The 21,306-nt window shown below is 50.9% G+C and overlaps 9 protein-coding genes across 9 annotated transcripts; 4 read left to right on the top strand and 5 right to left on the bottom strand.

The window, feature by feature from the left end:
* Positions 1-1,852: 1,852 nt before the first annotated feature.
* Positions 1,853-4,677, bottom strand: facB (C6 transcription factor FacB/Cat8; the record flags this gene model as incomplete). Its single annotated transcript, XM_053094916.1, has 4 exons — positions 1,853-3,001; positions 3,060-3,417; positions 3,471-4,140; positions 4,218-4,677. 4 exons carry the CDS (start codon positions 4,675-4,677, stop codon positions 1,853-1,855), a joined length of 2,637 nt encoding a protein of 878 aa, XP_052950363.1.
* Positions 4,678-6,898: 2,221 nt separating this feature from the next.
* On the top strand, positions 6,899-7,293 carry KD926_003681 (uncharacterized protein; the record flags this gene model as incomplete). The annotated part of the gene is made up of 2 exons (XM_053094915.1): positions 6,899-6,996; positions 7,056-7,293. The coding sequence occupies 2 exons, from the start codon at positions 6,899-6,901 to the stop codon at positions 7,291-7,293; spliced, it is 336 nt and encodes a 111-aa protein (XP_052950362.1).
* A 161-nt stretch (positions 7,294-7,454) lies between these two features.
* Positions 7,455-9,219, bottom strand: KD926_003680 (SET domain-containing protein; the record flags this gene model as incomplete). The annotated part of the gene is made up of 4 exons (XM_053094914.1): positions 7,455-7,538; positions 7,614-8,199; positions 8,275-8,801; positions 8,920-9,219. The coding sequence occupies 4 exons, from the start codon at positions 9,217-9,219 to the stop codon at positions 7,455-7,457; spliced, it is 1,497 nt and encodes a 498-aa protein (XP_052950361.1).
* A 668-nt stretch (positions 9,220-9,887) lies between these two features.
* Positions 9,888-10,372, top strand: KD926_003679 (uncharacterized protein; the record flags this gene model as incomplete). The annotated part of the gene is made up of 2 exons (XM_053094913.1): positions 9,888-10,271; positions 10,361-10,372. 2 exons carry the CDS (start codon positions 9,888-9,890, stop codon positions 10,370-10,372), a joined length of 396 nt encoding a protein of 131 aa, XP_052950360.1.
* A 129-nt stretch (positions 10,373-10,501) lies between these two features.
* On the bottom strand, positions 10,502-12,398 carry KD926_003678 (Ygr210 GTPase family protein; the record flags this gene model as incomplete). The annotated part of the gene is made up of 10 exons (XM_053094912.1): positions 10,502-10,528; positions 10,598-10,718; positions 10,782-10,961; positions 11,015-11,220; positions 11,280-11,491; positions 11,547-11,578; positions 11,627-11,720; positions 11,783-12,051; positions 12,169-12,299; positions 12,363-12,398. 10 exons carry the CDS (start codon positions 12,396-12,398, stop codon positions 10,502-10,504), a joined length of 1,308 nt encoding a protein of 435 aa, XP_052950359.1.
* Positions 12,399-13,408: 1,010 nt separating this feature from the next.
* On the bottom strand, positions 13,409-14,342 carry KD926_003677 (uncharacterized protein; the record flags this gene model as incomplete). Its single annotated transcript, XM_053094911.1, has 2 exons — positions 13,409-13,833; positions 13,907-14,342. The coding sequence occupies 2 exons, from the start codon at positions 14,340-14,342 to the stop codon at positions 13,409-13,411; spliced, it is 861 nt and encodes a 286-aa protein (XP_052950358.1).
* Positions 14,343-14,841: 499 nt separating this feature from the next.
* KD926_003676 (serine/threonine-protein phosphatase 2A activator) lies at positions 14,842-16,206 on the top strand (the record flags this gene model as incomplete). The annotated part of the gene is made up of 1 exon (XM_053094910.1): positions 14,842-16,206. The coding sequence occupies one exon, from the start codon at positions 14,842-14,844 to the stop codon at positions 16,204-16,206; it is 1,365 nt and encodes a 454-aa protein (XP_052950357.1).
* Positions 16,207-16,858: 652 nt separating this feature from the next.
* On the bottom strand, positions 16,859-17,617 carry KD926_003675 (uncharacterized protein; the record flags this gene model as incomplete). The annotated part of the gene is made up of 1 exon (XM_053094908.1): positions 16,859-17,617. The coding sequence occupies one exon, from the start codon at positions 17,615-17,617 to the stop codon at positions 16,859-16,861; it is 759 nt and encodes a 252-aa protein (XP_052950356.1).
* Positions 17,618-18,575: 958 nt separating this feature from the next.
* On the top strand, positions 18,576-20,697 carry KD926_003674 (uncharacterized protein; the record flags this gene model as incomplete). The annotated part of the gene is made up of 4 exons (XM_053094907.1): positions 18,576-18,929; positions 19,056-19,153; positions 19,655-19,737; positions 20,387-20,697. 4 exons carry the CDS (start codon positions 18,576-18,578, stop codon positions 20,695-20,697), a joined length of 846 nt encoding a protein of 281 aa, XP_052950355.1.
* Between the last annotated feature and the right edge of the window lie 609 nt (positions 20,698-21,306).

Raw genomic sequence — 21,306 nt, 5'->3', positions numbered from 1 at the left:
GGAGAGAGAGAGAGAAGGAAAAGAGAAGAGAAGAGGGAGAGGAGCCAAAGAAAAGAGGAGGGAACCGAACGGGCAGGATGGATGGAGGGGTCTCTGAACTGGGCAGGTGGGGGCAATGATGTCTTCCGGTGGGGCTTTCTCTTCTCACCGGGTTGAATTCATGTCTTGTCTGCTGTCCGCTGTCGAGGTGCACGACGAGGCTGCAGAATGGCGGCCGATGGACACTGTCTGGACAGTCTCTAGGTCGTATCGCCCAGGATATTATTCCATGTCCTCCGTAGCATCCCTCATGCCAGCGGAGGGACCTGGACTGAACTCTGCTCGAGGCCAAGTATATAAAGTGTCTGCCTCAGGCACCCACAGCCCCTCCGATGATCTCAACAAAATCCATTCTTCTTCTGCTTCTTCTTCAATTCAACCCCGGAGTTTTTCCTGTTTAAAACCGATCACACTTCTGTCAATCTGACATTATCTATCCATCTCCCTCTCTATTTTACTACTCTAATATTCTATCTACATTCATCCTTTCTCTCGATTATTTCCCAATCTATCCAGACACTTCACCCTGCAGATCCCATGAGTTGGCCGGTCATCCGTGCCCCCCGGTCTGGACTGGAATCGACTGAATAATGCTCTGTTCCGCGTCGGAGATTTCTCTCGCGGAGAAACTAATCAATATTAACCAGAAAGCCATCCCACTCTCACGGCCTGGAGAACAATAATCATGTTTAGTTACAGCTACGGAGCACAGTACTCAGCATTAGTCACGGTTCAAAGCCTCTGGGTCCGGAGGACGCTGCTCCGATGCCCTGGCGGTGGGTGTGTGAAGATTCTTTTCCTTCATTTGATCGGAGACTTATCCTGATGGGATTACTTCATCCCATGGCGGATTTCTCACGTCTCATTTCCTGGACTAGGTCGAGATTGTTTTGGTGGTGGTATGGAAAGCATGTTCACCGCAAGGGGGAGCATAACAAGGTCCCCCGCCACCACCCGAGTGCCCCTCTTTCTTCTAGAGATTTCAAGCAACACCACCACAAATTAAATAAGTAGGTAGACTAGACCAAAAAAAAAAAAAAAAAAAAAAAAAAACCCCAAAAAAAAAGTCAATCCCCGGCTTTCACAAGCTCTTCGCCGCCAACGAACCCGTCACGTCCAATCCGACTTGCGGGATTCTTCCTGCGATCGGCCGACTCCGGATTAGCTGGACTAAGTATAGGCAACTAGGTTGTAGATAGAGCGGGGAATTTGATATCAGCTTCACTTCCCTCGAGCGGATACGAGCATAGACCGTCTTGGACGACGTCATGACGGACAGAAAACCAGCTCTGCAAGGCCGAATGTACCCGACTTGCATCGCCTCGTGCATGCACAGGTCGAGGGCAATGCGATGCATGGCAGCGCCGCATACGTCGAGTGTCAAAGCTGTCAAGTCAATCAACCCCGCCTCTGCGCGGGGGAAAACATGGAAATAGAGGGAGAAGAAGGAATGCGATGCCGATCAGATCAATTTCATGTACGGTGACCATTATGTATGTACGACGTGCCTCGGTCATGAACAAGGTCACTGGATAAATCGTTTAAGTAAAAGACGCGCCCAAATTCATATCCCAACGCATAATTCACAAACATGAAACGTCAAACACATCAGAAAAGAAAACATCCAAACACTCCGTGTTTCATCCCGGAGCTTGTGATGTTCAACCCAAGACTCCGACAATTGACCAGGTATCACAGGAAGAGGAAAAACAAAAGAGATAAAACGCCATTCCAAAAAAGAAAAAGAAAAAAAAACACCACTATCTTTCCCAAAATCACAAAAGTCAATTCGGTTTGAACGAACCATCTCGGTTTAAACGGCTAGTCGCCGATCCCATCCGCCCAGGCCAAAGTCGTCCGCCTCGTCCTCCACCGCCGGCATCATGACCCCCCGGAACGGATCCAATAAAGTGGCCTGCTCTTCCGGAGACAGCCGCATGTCATGGTACGCCACGCCGTCCTCCGCGCTGCCCATGCTCTCGTCCGAGTAGCTGAACACACTTTGCGCCACGACATCCTGGTTGGACGGCATGTCACTGCCACTGGTGGCCGACCAGGCTTCGGGCGACAGTCCCTGAACCTCCGCTGGCGGTGCAGCCAGCGGCACGCCTCGGGGGTCCGGTTTTTGTCCGTACTCGGCGGTCAGCGACGCGAACGGCCCGCTGTCTTCTCCACACTCTTTTCCGCCGTAAATGCCGGTGAAAATGTTCGAGTACCCGCGGTCCATGTCGCTGAGCACGAACTCCCAGTCCGACATTGTCATCGTTCCCGACGTTCCGTCCGCCGGGGCCGAGCTGGCGATTACCTGGCTCGGGTCGTAGCTACCCGTAGGCGCCGCGTAAGTAGGAACGTGGATCGGGTGGAAATTGTCGGGCGGCAAACTGGTCCAGCTGGAAGATCTAACCCGTTGTTGGGAGACCTGCGGACTCACGCCAGAGATCGTGGCCCGGCGCGACGGGGAGTCCTGCTTGCTTGGATGGTCCACACTAGCATGACCAGCTAACCGGTTCTTCCAAGACTGCAAGTGCTTCTTAGGAGATTTCAAGGGCTTCTGAGTCGGTGGCGACATTTCTTGGGGTTTACTGGAGGGCGCACGCTTGGTTCTATCCAGCGACACCAAGATTTTCGCCAGGACGCTAAATTCCGCGGCGGCAGGCGATGACTCGGGCTCGATCTGGTCGACCACAGTCGTCAGGAGCTTTTGGCTTTCCTTGACAAGCTTGCTGTCGCGCTTGAGGCCGAGATTCTGCCAGAGAAGTCCCAAACCACAAGCAAATACCAACTCTTTGCGGTTGATGCTGACGGAAAGACAAAGACGCCGCTCGTCAAGTAGCTCCAAGATTTGAATGATGTGCTTACTCGAGTCGGCGATGGCGAGCACAGATGGCGAGCGGATATGTTCCTCGCCGAAGCAGACAGCGGGACGATGGATCAAAGAACGAATAAAGTAGTATACAAGGGACTTAAATAAGCAGTTAGCGATGGGTTCTGAGAAGTAAATGAGCGGGGTCAGTACGCACCAAAAGCGGCGAACGGCTACTTGTCACGTTCGTGCTAGGTTTATCCTGAGAGAATTCCAGGCGAAGGTGAGCGGGCAACGCCTGAACCCACTGGTCCAGTTGGCCTGCAACCGAACGCATTTTGGACACGGGGATGTCGTAACCGCCATCTGAAGGGTACAAATCCTCCAAGGCTTTATTCAATACCCTCGAGGCAGCGAACAGGGCAATGGCACCTGACACACGGGTCGACTCGCCAGGCAGCGTCGGCAAAAAGCCCGTTTCCGTGACATTCTCGTCATCGATATCCTCAGGGTACTCAGTACGGATGTCGCCCTCGCGTAGAGAGACGGGCAACCCGGTCAAGGCGGCCGTGAAACTGTGGCTGAGTCAGAGCGTTACATTCACGATGGCGGGCAGGGTGGGACAAACCGGTCGAGTACGTATTGGCACCAGAACACCTTCTTGCGGGTCTCAGCCAAGAGGGAATTCGCCGAGAAGCGCTTCTGGCTTTGATGGAGTCTCAACTGATGGCAAATGCCAACAGAAAGACTCCGATAGCGCAGAAGGCTAGTGTAGTCACCCTTGGTCATACAATAGATCTGGGCTAGAACGAAGCACTGCAACGTGGAAATGGAGATATCACTCGAAAGCAATTCCAAAGTGGGCGACCAATTGTCTTCAAAGAAGGTGGGATCCTGGTTGGTCCTCGACTGTTGTAGGTTGAGGTTAGCCTGTCGGTCTCGAAAGCGTGCCGACTCAGTGCGGGGGAAGGAGTCCAATCTTACAATCGAAGCAAGAGCGGCGATGCCAAAGATCAAGTTCAATTGCGTCATGTCATGCTTATTGCTTTGCAGGAATTCCGTATTTGATAGATACTGCTCGTAAGCTTTGAGGATTGTGGGCCTGTGCACCACCGGGTACAGAGGGGCCCATTCCTGGAAGAAGATGTTGATGAGTTGGTCGGACACCAAGCGAGGCGCAGTCTTGATCTCCTGGTCGACACGGGAATGCGAAATAGGCGGTGGCGAGGCCTTCAGAGCACGAGTCGAGACATTCGAGGGCAATCGACCTTGCTCCATGAGTCTGTTGGTAAATGTATCTAGACAAGGTGAGTGGCAATGCCTCAACGGCCGCAACGGCGACATCTTCGAACCCCAAAAGTGATTGAATACTTACTAGAGAAGCCATGAGTATTCGAGACGCCAGCACACTCCTCGTCAGCCGTTTCCTCCGGCTGCGGCACCTGAATCAAATCCTCGTTGGGGTTGGATGCATCGGTCTTAACCGGCACGGACGGCGATCGGGACTTTTGATGCGACGAAGAGAAGGAATGGATGCGGGACAGGACGTCGATCTTCTCGTCCTTCTCGTCCAACAGGTTCTTCAAGTCCTTCACCTCGCTCTCCAGCGCTCTGACACGCTCCTCCAGCGATTCCGTGTATCCGCGGGGGAACGCTCGACGGCTTAGTTTGTCGCTGGTCTTGCACTCGAAGCCGACGTTGGCGCATTGCGTACAGCACGGTCGGACGCCGTCACAGCGGATCTTCTTGCTTCGGCAGCGGTCGCAGGCCTGGGCGATACGGCTCTGCGAGGTGCTGCCGACCTTGATAACTTTCATAGGCAGGATTCCGGGCATTTTCGCGGGATGCTCTAACGCATCTGCCTCGGCAGGAAAGACGGTCGTGACTGAATTTCCGGATCGGCGGGGATGCTTGCTTATTGCTTGCTGTGCGTTCCGTTTGCTTTCGGCGAGTGGCGGCTATGTATGATACGTGAGATGTGCAATATCAGAAAAGTCGAAACTATCCACCGGGTGTATAGATTGAAATTGTATAGATCGAGTTGTTCAGGAGTTGTAGGAAGTGAATAATGAACACTGGATCGGAAGAGAGTAGAGAAGAGAGTGTCGAGAAGAGAGAAGTCGGGGCGATCCAAGAGGCGAACAAGTATGACGGTTCGGGTGGCGGTGGTAGTGGAGGGGAAGGAGGAGGAGGGAGAGAGAGAGAGAGAGAGAGAGAGAGAGAGGATGAGTGTCAGTCAGCCAGCCAGACCGGGGAGAACCACAGAACTTTCAACTTTTCCATGTATCGCCGTATTGAGCGGGTGACGGCAGCCGGCTCGAAAAGGGGGGCGGTGGGGTTCTCCAGGTGGGGTCACACGTCCGTCCGGACGCCAATCACCGCCCGTTGCTTACGATTTTGCGTTCCTTCGCCCGTATCGCTCTTACCGTAAGGTACGCCTAACTCTACACGGAGGACTCGCTCGAGTCCCTCCTCCGTAGGGAACTACAGTACCTACGGGGTAGTAGTGTATAGCCATGAGTCGCCCTGCGTGTATCTTCCCGTACTCATGCATCCTACACCGGAAGCAGGCCAGAATTCAAATAACCTCCCTAACTCGCACCGCAGGATGACGACGTGCGCAAACCGTCTCCCTACATACATCCAACTATTGCCCTTAGCATGGCCGATGAATGCAATCGTCTTGGCCTAGGCACCGAATCGTCATGGGTGCGATATCTCCTCCCTAGCATTTCCTCCAACGACAATCCCTCGACTCAGCCAGGGGCGATGTCGGATCGTCCTCGACGGTCCTCTGTTCTTCACGAACTCACTTCCCGTCCGCTGAACACAATATAGTATGGCGCAGGACACATAATGCGTCAGGGTCCCGAATCCTGTCAACAGCCAGAACTACTCCGAATTCGGTGCGTATCGGACTATCGATGTCCCAACTAGTTCGTGATGGTCACAACTTGCGGTCCCCGGTTTGGAGGTGATCGTCCACTTTCGGAACCATTAAAGCTTTTTCCACACTTTGTGCTCCCAGAGGTCCTTGGGACCTGGAGGGCAAGTCACTGAAAGTCAGTCACCCAAGTGTGAATGAAAACGAAGATCCTTCCTGCCTTTCCGACCCAATTGCCCCCCTCTCTTTCGGTCTCTCTCGGTTTTCCCCTCCTCCCCGCAGTGACGGGAGATCCTAAAAAAGGTTGAAGGATAACGCGAGTGCATGCCAATGCCGCCGATTCGGACAAGGGCCTCTGCAAGATGCGTCAAGGTAAAACGGAAGCTGTCGCATCGAATCAAATATCGGTCCCTGGCTCTGCGGGATTTTCTGGTATTTTTTCTTCCTCTTTTTTCCCTGAAAAAAAATAAAAATAATAATAATAATAATAATGGTCTCAGGCTAAAAAGCGCCATCAGGATTCCATCGGACAGGGAAGCCAGGGCTCTCCGTCCACATTATTACGAGGCCCGAGTCTTGGCCGAATCTCTCCGCCACAAAGGCTGCCATTGTCCATACACTGTAGTCCATCTATCATTCTCTTGCCATTTCCCCCTTTGGAGTGGAATCGGGTCTGATCGAGCCATCGAAATCAGGTCGCGTGTCGTGACTGGTCAGAATTCCCCCAGTCGTTCACGGCTAGAGAATCGCGGGGAATCCGAGTTCCATCGTCCGATCCTGAGAAACGACTGTCGAGGGATTGGAGGACAAGATTCTTGGAAGTTGGTTGGCGTTGTCCGCGAGGTGGGGTTGAACTTTGCGCGGAGAGGGAGGCCAAAAATAACCTTGTTTGGGGGGCCTATGAGATTAAGACCATTGCTCAGACATCCCACCTCAAAGAAGAGGTTTGGCCCATGGATGGTATCGCAGTCTGGTTAGGGAAATGAGCAGGTGAAGGGAGGCCGAGAGTTGACCGAGAAAATGGCAGCTGTGGAGGTCAAAGTTTCCAGTCTTGGACGTTTTGGGCTGACGGCTGCCGTCAACTGCCGAGGTTCTATTTCCGGAAGGCCTCATACCTCAGTTCTCGACGCACTACGGAGTATGCACGGTGTACCCTGTACAGACTTTGCACCATGAGCTTATCCAACACCGACTTCCGCAATAGACGCGGCTCAAACTTCAACATGTTCATGGTCGGTACTTCGTGGCCAACCTCGAGTTCTGGTTCCTGGTATTACCCATCGTTACAGCCTGAAACGGTCGCGAAATAACTTCATGTGTTCAATCTAGCACTACGGAATCCATGGTACTCACGTTACTCCCCGACTTTGTTCCGCGAGTCGGCCTTTGCCACCCAGACCCCAGTTCCCCTGGTACAAAGATCCGGTTGAAACTTACTTTGGGGCCGGAGAACGTCATCGCACCCCGACTGTCGGGTGTCGGTAGTCTGGTCAAGCGCGAGCTCGCGACCCAATTCTTGGTCAATCCACGTTGTACCCCAACTGGAGAAGTCGATCCCTCCGTGTGATTTGATGGATTTCAAGTCCCCACGCGTGGCTGGCCCAAAACTTTGGTCAACATTGAAGATCGGGTCGTCATGATTGTCCTAATATGTCATCTATCGAAAGACGCCCTGAATGTGGAGTGCCATTACATTTTCAATGAATCATAATGCATTGGATGGCTGCATCACGAGAAATCTTCTTCGATATCGCCTGACTGTTGGCTGCTGAGATAAGCGCTGACCGTCTCTATGGTCATCAAATCGTCTCTCTACAAGGGTGGATTAAGAATTAGCGTTCACGGTGAAAACCAAAAACGAGCATCAGTCGACATGAGATCGCTTACCTGTTTCGCGAGGTCCCCGATCGCCTTCTCCAACATCTTCACTTCTAAATCCCGCAGTCTCATCACCGTACCAAACACGTCAGGCCTGAAGATTTCTCGCATACTCTCGTCTTGCCTGATCTCCGCAATCATCGCTTGGGTCTGCTGAAGCGTAAAAAATTGGGTTTCCAGCCGATCCAGGATTGTCACTACGGCTCGCAGCTGGAATAAATCCCATAGGGGGTCCGAAGCTAAGCAGTTTCTGAGATCCCCGGAGAGGTCCACTTCTTCGCCTTTCCAACTAGCTCTCAGCTCTCGCCCGCCGTCATTGGTTTGCAGCACGTTAAAATCGAGGCCATCTTCCTCGTTGACGCAAGCCCACCAAACAAATGGGCTGTCCCAGCTGGTGCTCTGAGTTTCTGAATCTGCAGGAGGCGATAGTATCCGAACACCTGGCGCATCCTTGTAGAACGCCATCTTTGCCATCTTCAACGGATCGTCATTGGGGATATCAAGATCGACGAAGACCTGATTGGCCGTCGTTTGTTCGGGATCAAGAAATCCGTACGAGAAAACCATCTCCGACGCTGGTTTCTCGTTGCCATAACTGCAACCCTCGCCACGAGCATCAGCCGTTTTCGTCCCTGACCATGCACACGCACAGAATCAACCGAAGACTTACGATATGGTAACCTCATCGCCAGCATTCATCTTCTTGCCCCAACGCAACCGCAGAACGGCATTCCCCTCAACATCTTCGTCATACAGCGCCTTCACCGCATCATCCGATGCATGATTTGCCATATCAACGCAGGGAACCATCGCGTGGCCACTGCTCGGTAAATCGACCATGCGCGATCGGTACACGGCATCGACATAGCGCCAGTCATCGAACGTAAATCTCCCGGTTTCCTCATCCCACCACAACTTCTCGCACCAGGATATACTCTCCGTGGACTTACGCAGATGCTCAAACTCTTTTTCGAGAGAGATAGCCTTCGCATCGATCGCTAACCGGAGAGAAGTACCCCGGAGCAGCTCCAGCTCTTCCTCCGTGTAGAACGTAGGCAACGTGATCGACGCCGGCATGTACTTGACGTATTCGGACCAGGGATTCGATACCCCGATCTTATGCGACTCGGAGCTGAAGTCCGGACTCGAATGTGTGATTTGCATGATCAAGAAGATCAGGATTGCGCCGCGCGCGGTCTGCTTTCATCAGCTTGTTTAACTCCCCAAATAAACAAGACTGTATGAATCCCCCGTCTGTGCAAGAGTGGCCCTAGGCACGATAGAAAAAAGAAAAATATATATGAAGGGGACATACCCTCCCAAACTCCCCTACCGCATCCAGCACCTCCCTCAAATGCCGATCTGACTTCGCATGCGCCTCAACCGCCTGAAGCGAAAGGACCATATCAGACGGCACGCTCAGCAGAACTTCCCCGGAACCCCCATCTCCCTCTTCAGTCGCATTCACCCTCTCCTCTGTCGCGACAATCGCAGTCCCCTTGTCGTCGCCTTCGTCTGTCGGCGCGAGCTTCCGGAACGCGACGCCATTGGTCGTGATGCCGTTCAGGCGCGCCCAGGAAGGAAGGGTCTCGAGGAGTAGGTATTCGCGTCTCATAACGGGTTCCTAGATTCTCAGGATGTGTGTTTTCTGGACCTAAAGGTGTAAACTTTTATGTATGAAGGTACTTGAAGAGCTTAGACCGACTCAGCTCAACTATTGAAGTGGTTGAATGCCCGGGGTCTCTGCGTCACCCCCACCTTGCTGTTATCGATAAGAACTTAGTTAGGCTGGTTGCCCTAAGCCCTAGTCATGCTTCCTGTTTGGGTGGGTAGCTGATATTACTGCGTACTTCCGATGCACTGATGCGCGGTATCGCAGTATTTGTTTCTAAGGATGCAGTGTAGGTGAATTAGAACGATATATGTGCTCTATACTTACCTTGAAGTATACTACGACGGAGTTTAGCCTTGTCATCTCAATTTTGTAGTCGATGAATCTCCTTATCGATAAGCTGAAACCTAAGCCCTACTTGCCCAATCCGGCAAAGCCAGACATTGCAGCATCGAGACGTCATAACCAGCAGCTACCAGATACATTGATGGCGATAAAAATGAAAACCGTAGTTCCCAGATACATACATTCTAGTTAATTGACATTGATTGCTTTTTTGTTTGGAAAAAGATTCTTGATTACATTGAACATCCTTCGACGGCGATACTCTTACTACCTACCTATCTACTAGAGTTGTCTCGTTCTACAACCGAATCAACACATCCCTCACCATGCCTACCAATCCTCGCCTCCTGGCTATAATGCCACTACTTCGAAACGCTCCCATCCAACGTCCTTCTCCCTACTTGCTTTCGCTACAATCTGCCACAAGAGGCGGACAGAGGCGCTTCGAAGGTACATTAGCGCCAGACTGGAAGGGCACAGGCGCGGGAGATCACACGTCCCGCAGGACCAAGAGAGGGGATAACACGGATCCGACTACGGACTCGGCGGGTGCTGGAATACAAGAGCGGAACGAATCCGAAGGGGTTCCGGACGATGCGAAGTCGCAGGCCACGACGGAGAGGGGAGGGGCACAGCATGGGAAGCAAGCTAAGAAAGAGCATCCGAAGGCACCGGAGCCGATTATCGGGATGAATGATGAGAGAGCACAGGTATGTTGTGGTGTCTTCCTGCCTTCTCTTTTTTTTTTTTTTTTTGGTCTGTTAATGAGGTCAATGGCTGACGTACTCTGATTATACAGAAGGGTCATTGAACCCCGCTGTTTAGAAGGTGGTTTGTTTTTGTTTTGTGGTTTATGGGGATGCACTTGGAAACATCATCTTTTTTTCCCTTGCATCGTTCATTACCAGACATTAGATGTACAGAATTGTATCACAATAGTTTAACGGCCAGGCTTGAAGCTGAGTACCTATGGGAGAGAAAAAGGAGCGGTCAGCAATGAATCATGAGAATAAACCAAGAATGTTAATGCACATACATCGTGTTTCCCGACAGCAACAATGTCGTCTTCCGAGACACGGACACCACCAACTCCTTCGATGTAGGAAATTGGTACATCACCCATAACCTTCTGAGCAACTTGGCCCACCGTGCTATTCCTACTAGGGGTTAGCAAGACACATACAGCCAGAAGGATGTGGGAAGGCTGTGGGAAGGCTCACTTCTTCACAAGAACGCAATCTCGGAATGCTGCGGATCCGGCACCGGACGAGAAAGTCGAAAGGTTTCTGACGGGGAAAACGGGCACAAGTCCTAGAAGTTCCGCAGCTCGCGAGAGACACTGTACTACTCCGGTAGATCCGAAGCGGTACAGTACCATGTCTTTCATGTTCTCGACGCGGCTGGTTCAACGTTAGGCGGAGATGTCGAGAGGAACTGCAGCGGGGTATCGTACGTCTTCAACTTCTCGTCCATCTCCTTCAATCCACCCCCATCGGCATCGCCCATATCTATAAGATCTTCTCGCGTATCTAGAAATTCGCTTCCTTCCACATATTTGATGTAATTTTGCTTCGCGAGTCTTCGTAGGAACACCTCTGAAATGGCGGAACAAAGCACAATAGACTGCGAGTCTTGCATCTTGGCAATTTTGCTGACGTTCTGCATCCATTGCTGTTAATAGCGATCCAAGCCGAGAGCCACATGGGATAATCACGAACCTTGTCTGCGTCGGGATGGTCGATTTTGTTCAAGGCAAACACCGTGGGGAACTTCTCGTCGATGAACGCTTCCACAACTTTCTGGATCGTTTCGTCCGACCACTCCTCAAGGGGCTGCTTTAGCCCTATTCGGTCCAAGCACCTTCCCACGATCTGTGTCGTACTCCCGTAACCGGAGAACTGGTTCTGCAGGGTATCCACAGCCGTCGACTCTTCAGTCAAGGTCAGTACACGTCGTAAGTCCGCAAAGATGACATGAGTACTAACTGATAGCCATATGTCTTCTCTTGATCGATCCCCTACCGACAATCAGCAATTGATATTGATAAGCGACGTAGCATACGTACCATTTCTGCATCAGGTTTCCGAGAACCCATCGCACAATCTCCGAATGCAGCCATTCAATGTCTTGCGAAGGGTCATATCCTCGTGTTGCCTTTCCTATTTTCCCACATATATGTCAACCACTATCCTTATGCTGCGTATACAGGGTGCTACCAGACCTTCCGCATCTGTTGTTCCGCTGACATCCACCACATGGATCAAGGCGTCTGCATGACGCAGATCATCCAAGAACTTGTTTCCCAGCCCTCGGCCTTGATGCGCACCCGGCACAAGGCCAGCCACATCGAGGAGCTCAATCGGGACAGACCGTCGTCCCTCGAAACAGCCTCCGTAGTTCGGTTTGCACTTATCCGAGACGTTGAATCGCTGGCAGGCGCATTCTATTTGAAGATAACCAATGGCGCGCTGAGGGTCGATAGTGGTGAAACTAATGTTGTCGCAGAAATGTTAGAGCGTTCTCGAAGGAAACGGTGCGGTATATGTAGTAGAAGTAGTATGCAGAGCGCATATCTGGGCGTAGATTGAGACGGAGGTGTTCACTCACGGGAAGTTTCCTAGATGCGGAATTTCATGGTTAGCAGGCCTAGCAATTCCAATATGCAATTCAAATCCCTTACCAACTTTGGAAGAAGCATCGGTCAAACTGTTCAGCGTGGTCGATTTCCCGCTAGATGGCTAGATGCCCCTCAGTTCAGTCAGCGGCGTGTTTTGCGCGGGGAGAGAGGGGGAGAGACAGACCTTTCCCACCAACCCGATGAGCGGATCCCTTGGCATTTTGATATCTCAGCGTTTCACAGTCTATGTATGAAAAAAGAATGAACGGACAGCAGTCTATATGGGTCTAATTAAATCCAGTGCATCGCTGCGACAGCGGGGAAATGACTGTAGATTCTGCACTCTGGGATTGGAAAGCGGTGTGCGGGTGGTGTTGGAAGATCGCGAGATCGCCTGCACGTTCGCGTTCGTCCTTTTGCGACACCTGCATGGTCCTCCTGACTGGAGGCAGTCAACCCTAACCAATATCCAGATTCCAGGCTAACCATCAACTCAGAATGGCCGATCCAACATGCTTACAGATCTAGAATGAAGCCGCCGCAAAGAACGACAAGGGCTAAGGATGACCAAACGCGGCTCTTTCAAGATGAACCATCTGTGTAAAATCCGAGAACACCCTTTGTCCAATCGAAAATTATGAGCAGATTGGAAATGCCGCGCCTACCGAACAAAGCCCCGCCAGACTCGACCGACGAAACTCATACTCTGGGAACTATGACTGAGATATCTCGAACGAGCGTGGAGGATCATAATTATGAAGGCTGGGCAGTTCAGCATAAGTCGTCGGACGGGTTTAGGAATGTCGGTACTCAGGAAGTTGAAAAGGGATACTCAGGAATTTCACAAGATGAGGTTTTCAACACGGAAACCTGGAGATTTGACACTTGCTGCTGGTGGCACAAACCCGAGAGACGTGTGTGGAACGCTGGTAGAAGTAGTAGAGAAGTGCGATCCCGATGTGACTCAGAGTTGCGATTGACGTTGGTGTGGATGCGACTCAATCACAAAGATTGTCCGCATATGCTCAAATCGTAGGTAAGGAAGGAGATCTGCTCAAGTACTTCCGCCACAGACCAAACACCCCAACAACAATTCACAAATGGTTCATTATCTATCTAATGCATAACCTGATGGATATATGCAGAACGCTAAACTCGCTGGAATAAGCATACATATAGCAACGCTGCATGATACGAGGCCTCCCAAAATACATGGATGAAGGTACAGCGCTAGCCTTCAACGGCGCCTGGGGAAATGGCCAGAATGACGACTAGGGCCGCTATGATCAGGGCAGCGGCTACAAACGCGATAAACGCGATGCTGCCACGGCTAGCAGGAAATTTACCCCGGATGATCCAATACTGGCTTTCAAAGTAGCGGTGGAAACCAACCAGGAGAATCAATATCGCAACGCCAATGAATGTGGTTCCGAGAGGTTTACCAATACTGCGAAGACGTTCAGAAGTAATAGTGGCGTGGACAGCGTTGGGATCGTAGAACGGAGGCGACATAAGTGGAGGGAGGCCATGCGACGAAACCTCGGCACTCGATATGTTACTATTAGTAGAGCTGTTCAAGCGGAACAGTTGGGTCACCGCTATTCCAATGGATGCGAAAGCCAGTGATGTTCTCAGCCAGGCGAGGAATGTCCGTTCTACCAGTCATAATATAGTTAATCAAAAAAGGATGCGAGCGGATTAAAGATGTGAGAATCGAAATAAGCGCACCTAATGCCAGATGATCACGAGCAACACTCCCCTTGTTTTCCAGTTCGAGACTCCCGTACCGATCAGCAAACTGGCTATACCACGACGCCTTGGGCTCTGCAGATTCTGTCGGCTGAGCCTGCTGGTCGGCATCTCTGGCATCCCGTTGCGCCGAGTTCTTTCCAGGCGCATCTCCGGACCCCGAGTCCCGATTCCGCAGGCCGTCGGTGGAATGATAATTGCGTCTGATCGAGTCGGATCCCCTCACGATGGGTGTAGATTCGTTGGCTGGTTGCAGCGGGCCCTGATCAGGCGCCGCAGGGGCGTGTCTCTGGGAGCCGAAAGAAGGCATGCGTCTGGGTTCATTGCGAGACGAATGGGGGGATGAAGATCGATGCGTGGGAGATGAAGCGTTGACCTCCCTGGCGTTCGGACGGATCAAATCAGAGTAGTCCATGATGGCGTGCTCGCACGATCGCAGGGGTCATACATGAATCGTGAAGGATGATTAGGTGGATTTCGGAAAACAAACCCCTACTTCTCCGGAGGGTGGAGATGGATTAAGGTAGAGATAAGAATCGATCCGTGGGACCCGTCAAAACATTTCCTCTACTAGAGTGACTTGACGTTAAGAGGACGGAGAGAAAAGGGCGACATGATAATAAAAAGACAAGGGTGCAGACTTCTCTCTCTCTTTCTTTCTCAATGACGGAATCTTTCAGTTGGCCTGACGGCAGCTGAACTCCAACTGGTCTTTTTTTTTTCTTTTCTTTTCTTTCTTTTCCTTTAAGCAACGCTGCATCACGCGCCCTACTGGACGGCTCTCCGGCTAACTACTTACGGTTAACCCGGTGTCGATCACATGATGATCACGGTCCGGGAGCTAAGCCTGTTTGGATCACAGCGGGACTCAAATGCAGAAGGCGGTCTGACCCGGGTCCCCTCCCAGTCTTCTTATGTCATCAGGGCCCCGTCAAGTGACGAAAGTGACCTCCGTCGCACGTCGTGTGAACAAGTCAACTGAGCGTGTGAAAAACACCCCCTTTAAGTTCAAAATGGCTTCTGAAGTGTCCGTGCCAAATCAACCCCCGACCGGCAAGATCGACTTGTCGAAAAAGCTCTCGGAGCTTCGAGCGAGTAATCGCAACTCTCAATCGGCGCCGTCTCGAGAACCAGCCCCCGTCACCCCGCCTCTCACGAATCCGCCCGATCTATCATCCCATCAGTACGCACGACCAGTGCGTCGGATCCTATCGAAGCATGATCATGAACGCTTCCTCTCCTCACCTACCTACACCCTAATCCTTGCTTTTATCTTTGGTCTTTCCGACTCGGTGCGTGGACGGGCCGCGACCGATCTCAACCGCCAAACCCCCTCTCCCAATATCTCGAAGATCCAGTCGGTGGTGAATAATCTCCACGCGCTTCTAGAACGACATCCCGGCATCGACCAGGGCGGCTCGAGATTTGGCAACCCCGCTTTCCGCGATCTGTTTGACGATGTGGCTGCGCAATGCGGCGCCTGGCACCGGGATATCCTGGGAATGCAAGATGCGGCCGCCGTCGAAGAAACGTCAACATATCTGATTCACTCGCTCGGCTCGCGGGATCGACTAGACTATGGTTCCGGACACGAATTGAACTTCATGATGTGGCTCTTGTGCCTTCGCCAAATGTCGATCTTCTCGAAACCAGACTTCCCCCTGGTCGTTTTCCAAGTCTACGTCAACTACATGCATCTGATGCGCCAGGTGCAAGCCACATACTACCTCGAACCCGCCGGCTCCCACGGTGTCTGGGGCTTGGATGACTACCATTTCCTCCCGTTCCTGTTCGGCGCCTCGCAACTCGTCGGCCACCCTTACATCACGCCCCTTGGGATCCACAACACGGCCATTCTCGACGAGGAAGGCGACCAATACATATACCTGGATCAGGTGCGCTGGGTGGATAGCGTGAAAAACGTCAAGGGACTGCGGTGGCATAGTCCAATGCTGGACGATATCTCGGGGGCCAAGAACTGGACGAAGATTGAAGGCGGCATGAAAAAGATGTTCGTCAAAGAGGTCCTGGGCAAGCTACCCATTATGCAACATTTCCTGTTCGGTAGTCTGTTACCGGCCGCCGAGGGCATGGGAGAGATGACCGAGGACATGCTCGATGAACACGACCATGACCATGGCAATGATCACGCCCATGCTCAGCATACCGACCACTTTGGCGATTGCTGCGGCATCAAGGTGCCGAGCTCGGTGGCGGCGGGCGAGGAGATGCGGAAACGTGTCGGAGGATCAGGGTTGCGACCAATTCCATTTGACTAGATGATGTTGACTCTTATGATGCATGAATCGAACACAGGTTTAGTTGGGATATGATATATAATTATTTTTTTTTGATATTCTTCTTATTCTTCTACTAACCGTGCTCTTTCAGATACATCAGGGGCTAACTCTCAGCAACCTTCTTATTCCTTTCAAAAACCGTCACTGCTATGTCAAACCATGAGAAACTATCATGCAAGCTTCAATAAACCGATAATCACAACGTCGGCAGTACCATTGCACAGCCAAAACTAACTCGGTTGCTCTCATCCCATGAAAAAGGATATCCACTTGAGAACTCGACTGAACATTCAAACGAAATACTACAATCCAATAGAACAATCTACAAACTTGGGATAATTCAACTTAACTTTTTTTCCTTCTCATTTTCCCAGACCCTCGACATCTACTCGCGTCAAGAGTCTAGTTTCAAACAAGGATTTTCAAACAGGCTCCTAAACCAACCAACCTCACAAGATCGGTCAATCTGAAGGCCAACATAACAAAAAGCGCTCACTCCAGAGATACAAAATACAACAACAATGGCATTTGCCGGTCACCTGCCAAAGCAAGAACAGCACACAAAAAGAAAGACACTTCGTCGTCGTGACCGCGAGTAATCCGAAAGAGGGTAGCGATCACTACTAACTGATTAGCAGACGTACGGACACAACAGATAATTAGTTTCATCATCCGGGGGAGCGGACTCGGACCTTTCCTCAGAAATTGAATCATAAAAATCGGTATCTGAAGCATATGACGACGCTTCATCTGCTGCCGCTTGCACATCATCCTGAAGCTGGGCCGCCGCCGCAGCATCGTCATCATCTCCGTCGCTGTCACTGCTGCTGCTCTCGTCCACGCTTTGTTTTTTCTCAAGATACTGGCTGCCCTCGTGGCCGTTAACTTCATTAGGCAAGACACCTGTCACCTCGTCCCTCGGAACACCGACCACTAATCCATTCGACAACAGACAGTTCACTCCACCATTCGCCTCATTCTCCCTAGGACAAAAACAAGCCATCCCGTGCAACCGCATTTTTTCATGAACAGCACGCTGAGCCACCTGCCGCACCTCCTCAGTCTGATAATTCTCCACCATCAGCATCGCGCCGCTGCGAGGACACCGGGCCACATCCCGATACAGCACAAAGTCATTCGCCACGAGATCGCGATGAAGGAACCACAGAACATCCTGGTAGGCCATATGATCCTGCCTGCGTCCCTGGATAGGGAAATGCACGTAATAGATGACATTTTCGGCGCCGGGAGTTCCGTGCCGGGACTCGACCCAATAATTATTGGTTTGGGTGCCTGCGTCGACAAGGGTGGTGCTGCTGGTGGTGGATAGGGGTGGGGAAATAGAAGAGCGAGGGGTACTCATAAGCAGGGGGCCGCTCATGTTGCACATTGGGGTTGGTTTGGTGGGTTTGGGGAAGTATTCGAATAGGAAGACCGGGATGGGGGGTGAACGAGGACGATTTGACATGCAGGAATGTCGAGCTATATATACATATATGTATCTTTGATATTGTATGTGCAGATAACTTTAATCTTCGAAGATATCAAACAGAACAGTGTTTGCATACTGAAGTTTCCGCATGTAGAGGAATGGGGAAGTTTTCGATATCCTGGCAAGAATAAACTTGGTCTGGACATATCCCAGACGGGGGTTTTCAGTATACCTACGGTCCTATACAATGGAGTTGGTCTAGACCTATGTTTGAATATCTGGATATTCCTGAATCTGGTAATGCTATGCTCCGATGGCTCTTGCGTTGAATCTAATTCCCTAGGGCACGGAGAGCAGGGAAGATAAACGGGAGTTACCATTATTTCTACTAGTCCGTGCAGGAATTATCTGATCATTGTGGTTATAGTAGCATTTTATACTAATTCAATACCAATTAACCTTAAATTGACTAATCAATCTTTAGTAACTAACTATCGTACATCACATATCTACATTCATTCATGTTGTAGTTATACCAGTCGGTATCTATAAGCCCACCCATAATCAACAACACAGCCTCAACACAGCACGATCTCAACAAGCCCTGAGATGGGAACCTAAAGTAGACAATGCTTGATAATGAAGATCATTCAGCAGCTCTAAAATCAGACCAATTCTACCCAGAGATAATCCACCCCAACTACACCCTCTCTAGACCCCATCCAACCAAGTCACATGACCCCTTACTTAAAGCAGCGACCACGCTAACCCACAACCCGCACTAGATGCCATCAAAGCCAAGCGGCACGGTTGTTAATCCTCATCCATACCTCTTTCAGCATCTCCTCATTTCTCACTCCCCAATCCCGAGAAAAAATAACTATCTAAACATAGACGGGGGAATAGAGGGGAGAACATGCCTCCAAGCGAATACGCCACGGGCGGAGGCGGCAAACTCAAACTCAAAGGCTCCAAGGTCAGCGACGGCCGAGTAGACAAGAAAAAGAGGAAGTCCAAGAAGAAGAAGGAAGAGGAGGAGAATGCGACCAAGGGGGATGTGGCCGGCGACGGGGGCAAGGACGACCTGAGCAAGGACGACCTGAGCAAGGATAACGAAGACAACAACGAAGGTCCGGGTCGGCAGAGCCAGGGGAGATCTTCTGACGAGGAGGTGAACACCACAACAGCCCCAGCAGCAGAGGAAGACGGGGGCGCGGTAGTGGGTAAGACGGAAGCGGAAAGGAAGTATGAGGATGCGAAGAAGAAGCGGGTATGTCTATTTCTCTCATCTGTGTCTTGTATTCCGTTATTTTACTCTCCCCTCCTCGCCTTTATTCTGTTCTGTTTCAGTCAGATGTTCTGGAAACGATACTAAAAAAAGAACTCACTTCTACAGCTCCAGGAACGGCTCAAACGCGAAGGAGTCAAAACACACAAAGAGCGAGTGGAAGAGCTCAACAAGTACCTGAGTCGACTGAGTGAACATCACGACATGTAAGTCTTCCCTTTCCCCCACTACCCACTGCCCAGAATAACTACACCATGTGTGCACATTGTACGGAGTATTGTTATGGATGTTGTGGACATCTTTCAAACTGACGACATCCAATGCAGGCCGAAGATCGGACCGGGTTAAGACCAAAAATAAAAACAAAGCAAAAGAAAAAGCAGAGACGAAGGGATTGCAGTGGCTATCAATCACATCACATCATTTTCGGTCTTCTTGCCGAAACGGAGGGGGAAAGGGCTTGGTTGGGTTTCATTCTTTGTTGGTTGGGATTTGGGGAGTTTTTTCGTTTCTGTTTCGTTGTGTTTCGCTGACATGGCTTTAATCGTTATTATGCTGTACAGTATATTTATTCCATTCTTTACATGGCTGAATTGATTCTGACTAGACTTGTTTCGTCCGATGCAATGCTGCTTAAAATCCCTAGTAAAATCATAGTTAACAAGACTAACACTAACACTGGATACTCTACCAGGCAGCTAGTCTAGCCAGCATCATATGATACACGGCTACGTTCCGCCGGCTCACTGGCCACGACGAGCTTTTGCTGGCCAGCGGGAGACTCCTGCTCGTCGTGCCTGTAGATTGCGGCCACGCTTTCTGTCCTCTCTAGACTTGTGGTTGGACAATCCATGGCAGCAATTATGCAAAGTATATCCCTAAAAAGCACTCTCGCTTATGTGACACGGGCAACGAGATGTTGGAACCGCTAATCTATTCAAAAGTCTATGACTGGGCCAAAAAAAAAAAAAAAAGAGTATGGTAAAACGATGAGATGATGGTGGTAAAATAAATGTTGAGTTGAAAATTAGAACAAAAGAAAAGGGGGAAATCCGTGGATCGTGTCGTCGCGGACAAGGCTGCCAGACGATCGATCCGCGGAATCCATGCGAAAACTAATTCAAAACCGTAGTCAACAAAACTCCCCAGGTAACAACGCCTTGCACATGATCTCGATCGATCCAAGATCAAGGTAGTGAAATCGAATAAGTAAAAAGGGAGAAAAAATCCTTCCTAGCCCAAAACATAAAATAACGGTTATGAAGACCATGCGGCTGTTGCTAATGACGAGAAGATGAAGTAAATAAACGGGATTCCACGCGGTAACTGTTCAGACTCAAATCGGACACCGCGCTAAAACTTATCAACCGGTTCGATGACCGAGAACCGCAAAAAATCGTGAAGAAGGGAAATGTAATCGGATGCTGTACGGGAGCGAGACCCGGATCGGAGTGAGCTCGTCTCATACACCCTTAATGACCTGGGTGCGTTCATTGTTGAGCTTGTCGGCGTTCCGGGCGTGGGATTCCTTCTTGCAGTCTTCCAGGCCGGTGCAGGAGTGGGCCTCGAGCATACGATGCTTGGAGCAAAAATGGCCGAGGCAGAAGCTGCAGTCGCCGACGATGCGCTGGGCGGCTTCCTTGCATTCCTTGAAGTTGCAGCGGGGCTTACGGGGAGCCATGATGCAAAAGTGGCGAGTCAGAACGGAGGTGGTGTGGAGGAATGTTGGAACGGGGCCGATAAGCGCTGAGGATAACTAGCGAAGGGGAGAGTCGTCTGGTAAGAAACGAGCGAGAGCGACTCTTTCTTTTTTTTTTTTCTCTCTCGAATTGTTTTTCTTCAAAAGACGTGAAGAAAGTCTCGAAAAACGATATCGATCGCAGTCACGAGAGGTGCAGACCGAATGTTCAGTGGAATGAGCAGCGGACGTTTGCGGGTGACGTGGACGTGGAGGGCCGAGAAGGGTGCGGTGGTTTAGGCCGAGGAAGGAATGGGGTGGAAAAGAGGTAGTTGGGAGTAGATGGATAAGGGAGGGAGCGGAGGAAGAGAGAGAGAGGAAGAGCAGGAGGCGATGAGGGCTTATATATACTGGCGAAAGCGGAGACGAGAGAGATAGGGATGAGGAGGAGAAAGGAGGTAGCGTTGGATCGGGAACGGAGATCTCCAGGTGAAAAAACGGAAGAACAAAGGGTGAGGCGGCAAAGGCGAAAGCAATGCAAAGTCAATTTATATGGAAGCCACGAGAGGATTCATGGATGACCGGCTGAGTCACGGCGGTCGTAGTAACGTATTTCACCACCGAGTCGGCCACACCACCGAGTCGGCCACCTCAGTATTCCCTATAAACCGGCCATTTTTC

The sequence above is a fragment of the Aspergillus affinis genome (genome assembly GCF_023601865.1).
Source record: "Aspergillus affinis strain CMG 70 chromosome Unknown NODE_191_length_43934_cov_84_947374, whole genome shotgun sequence".
Lineage (NCBI taxonomy): Eukaryota > Fungi > Ascomycota > Eurotiomycetes > Eurotiales > Aspergillaceae > Aspergillus > Aspergillus affinis.
This window is presented reverse-complemented; position numbering and strand designations above follow the sequence as displayed.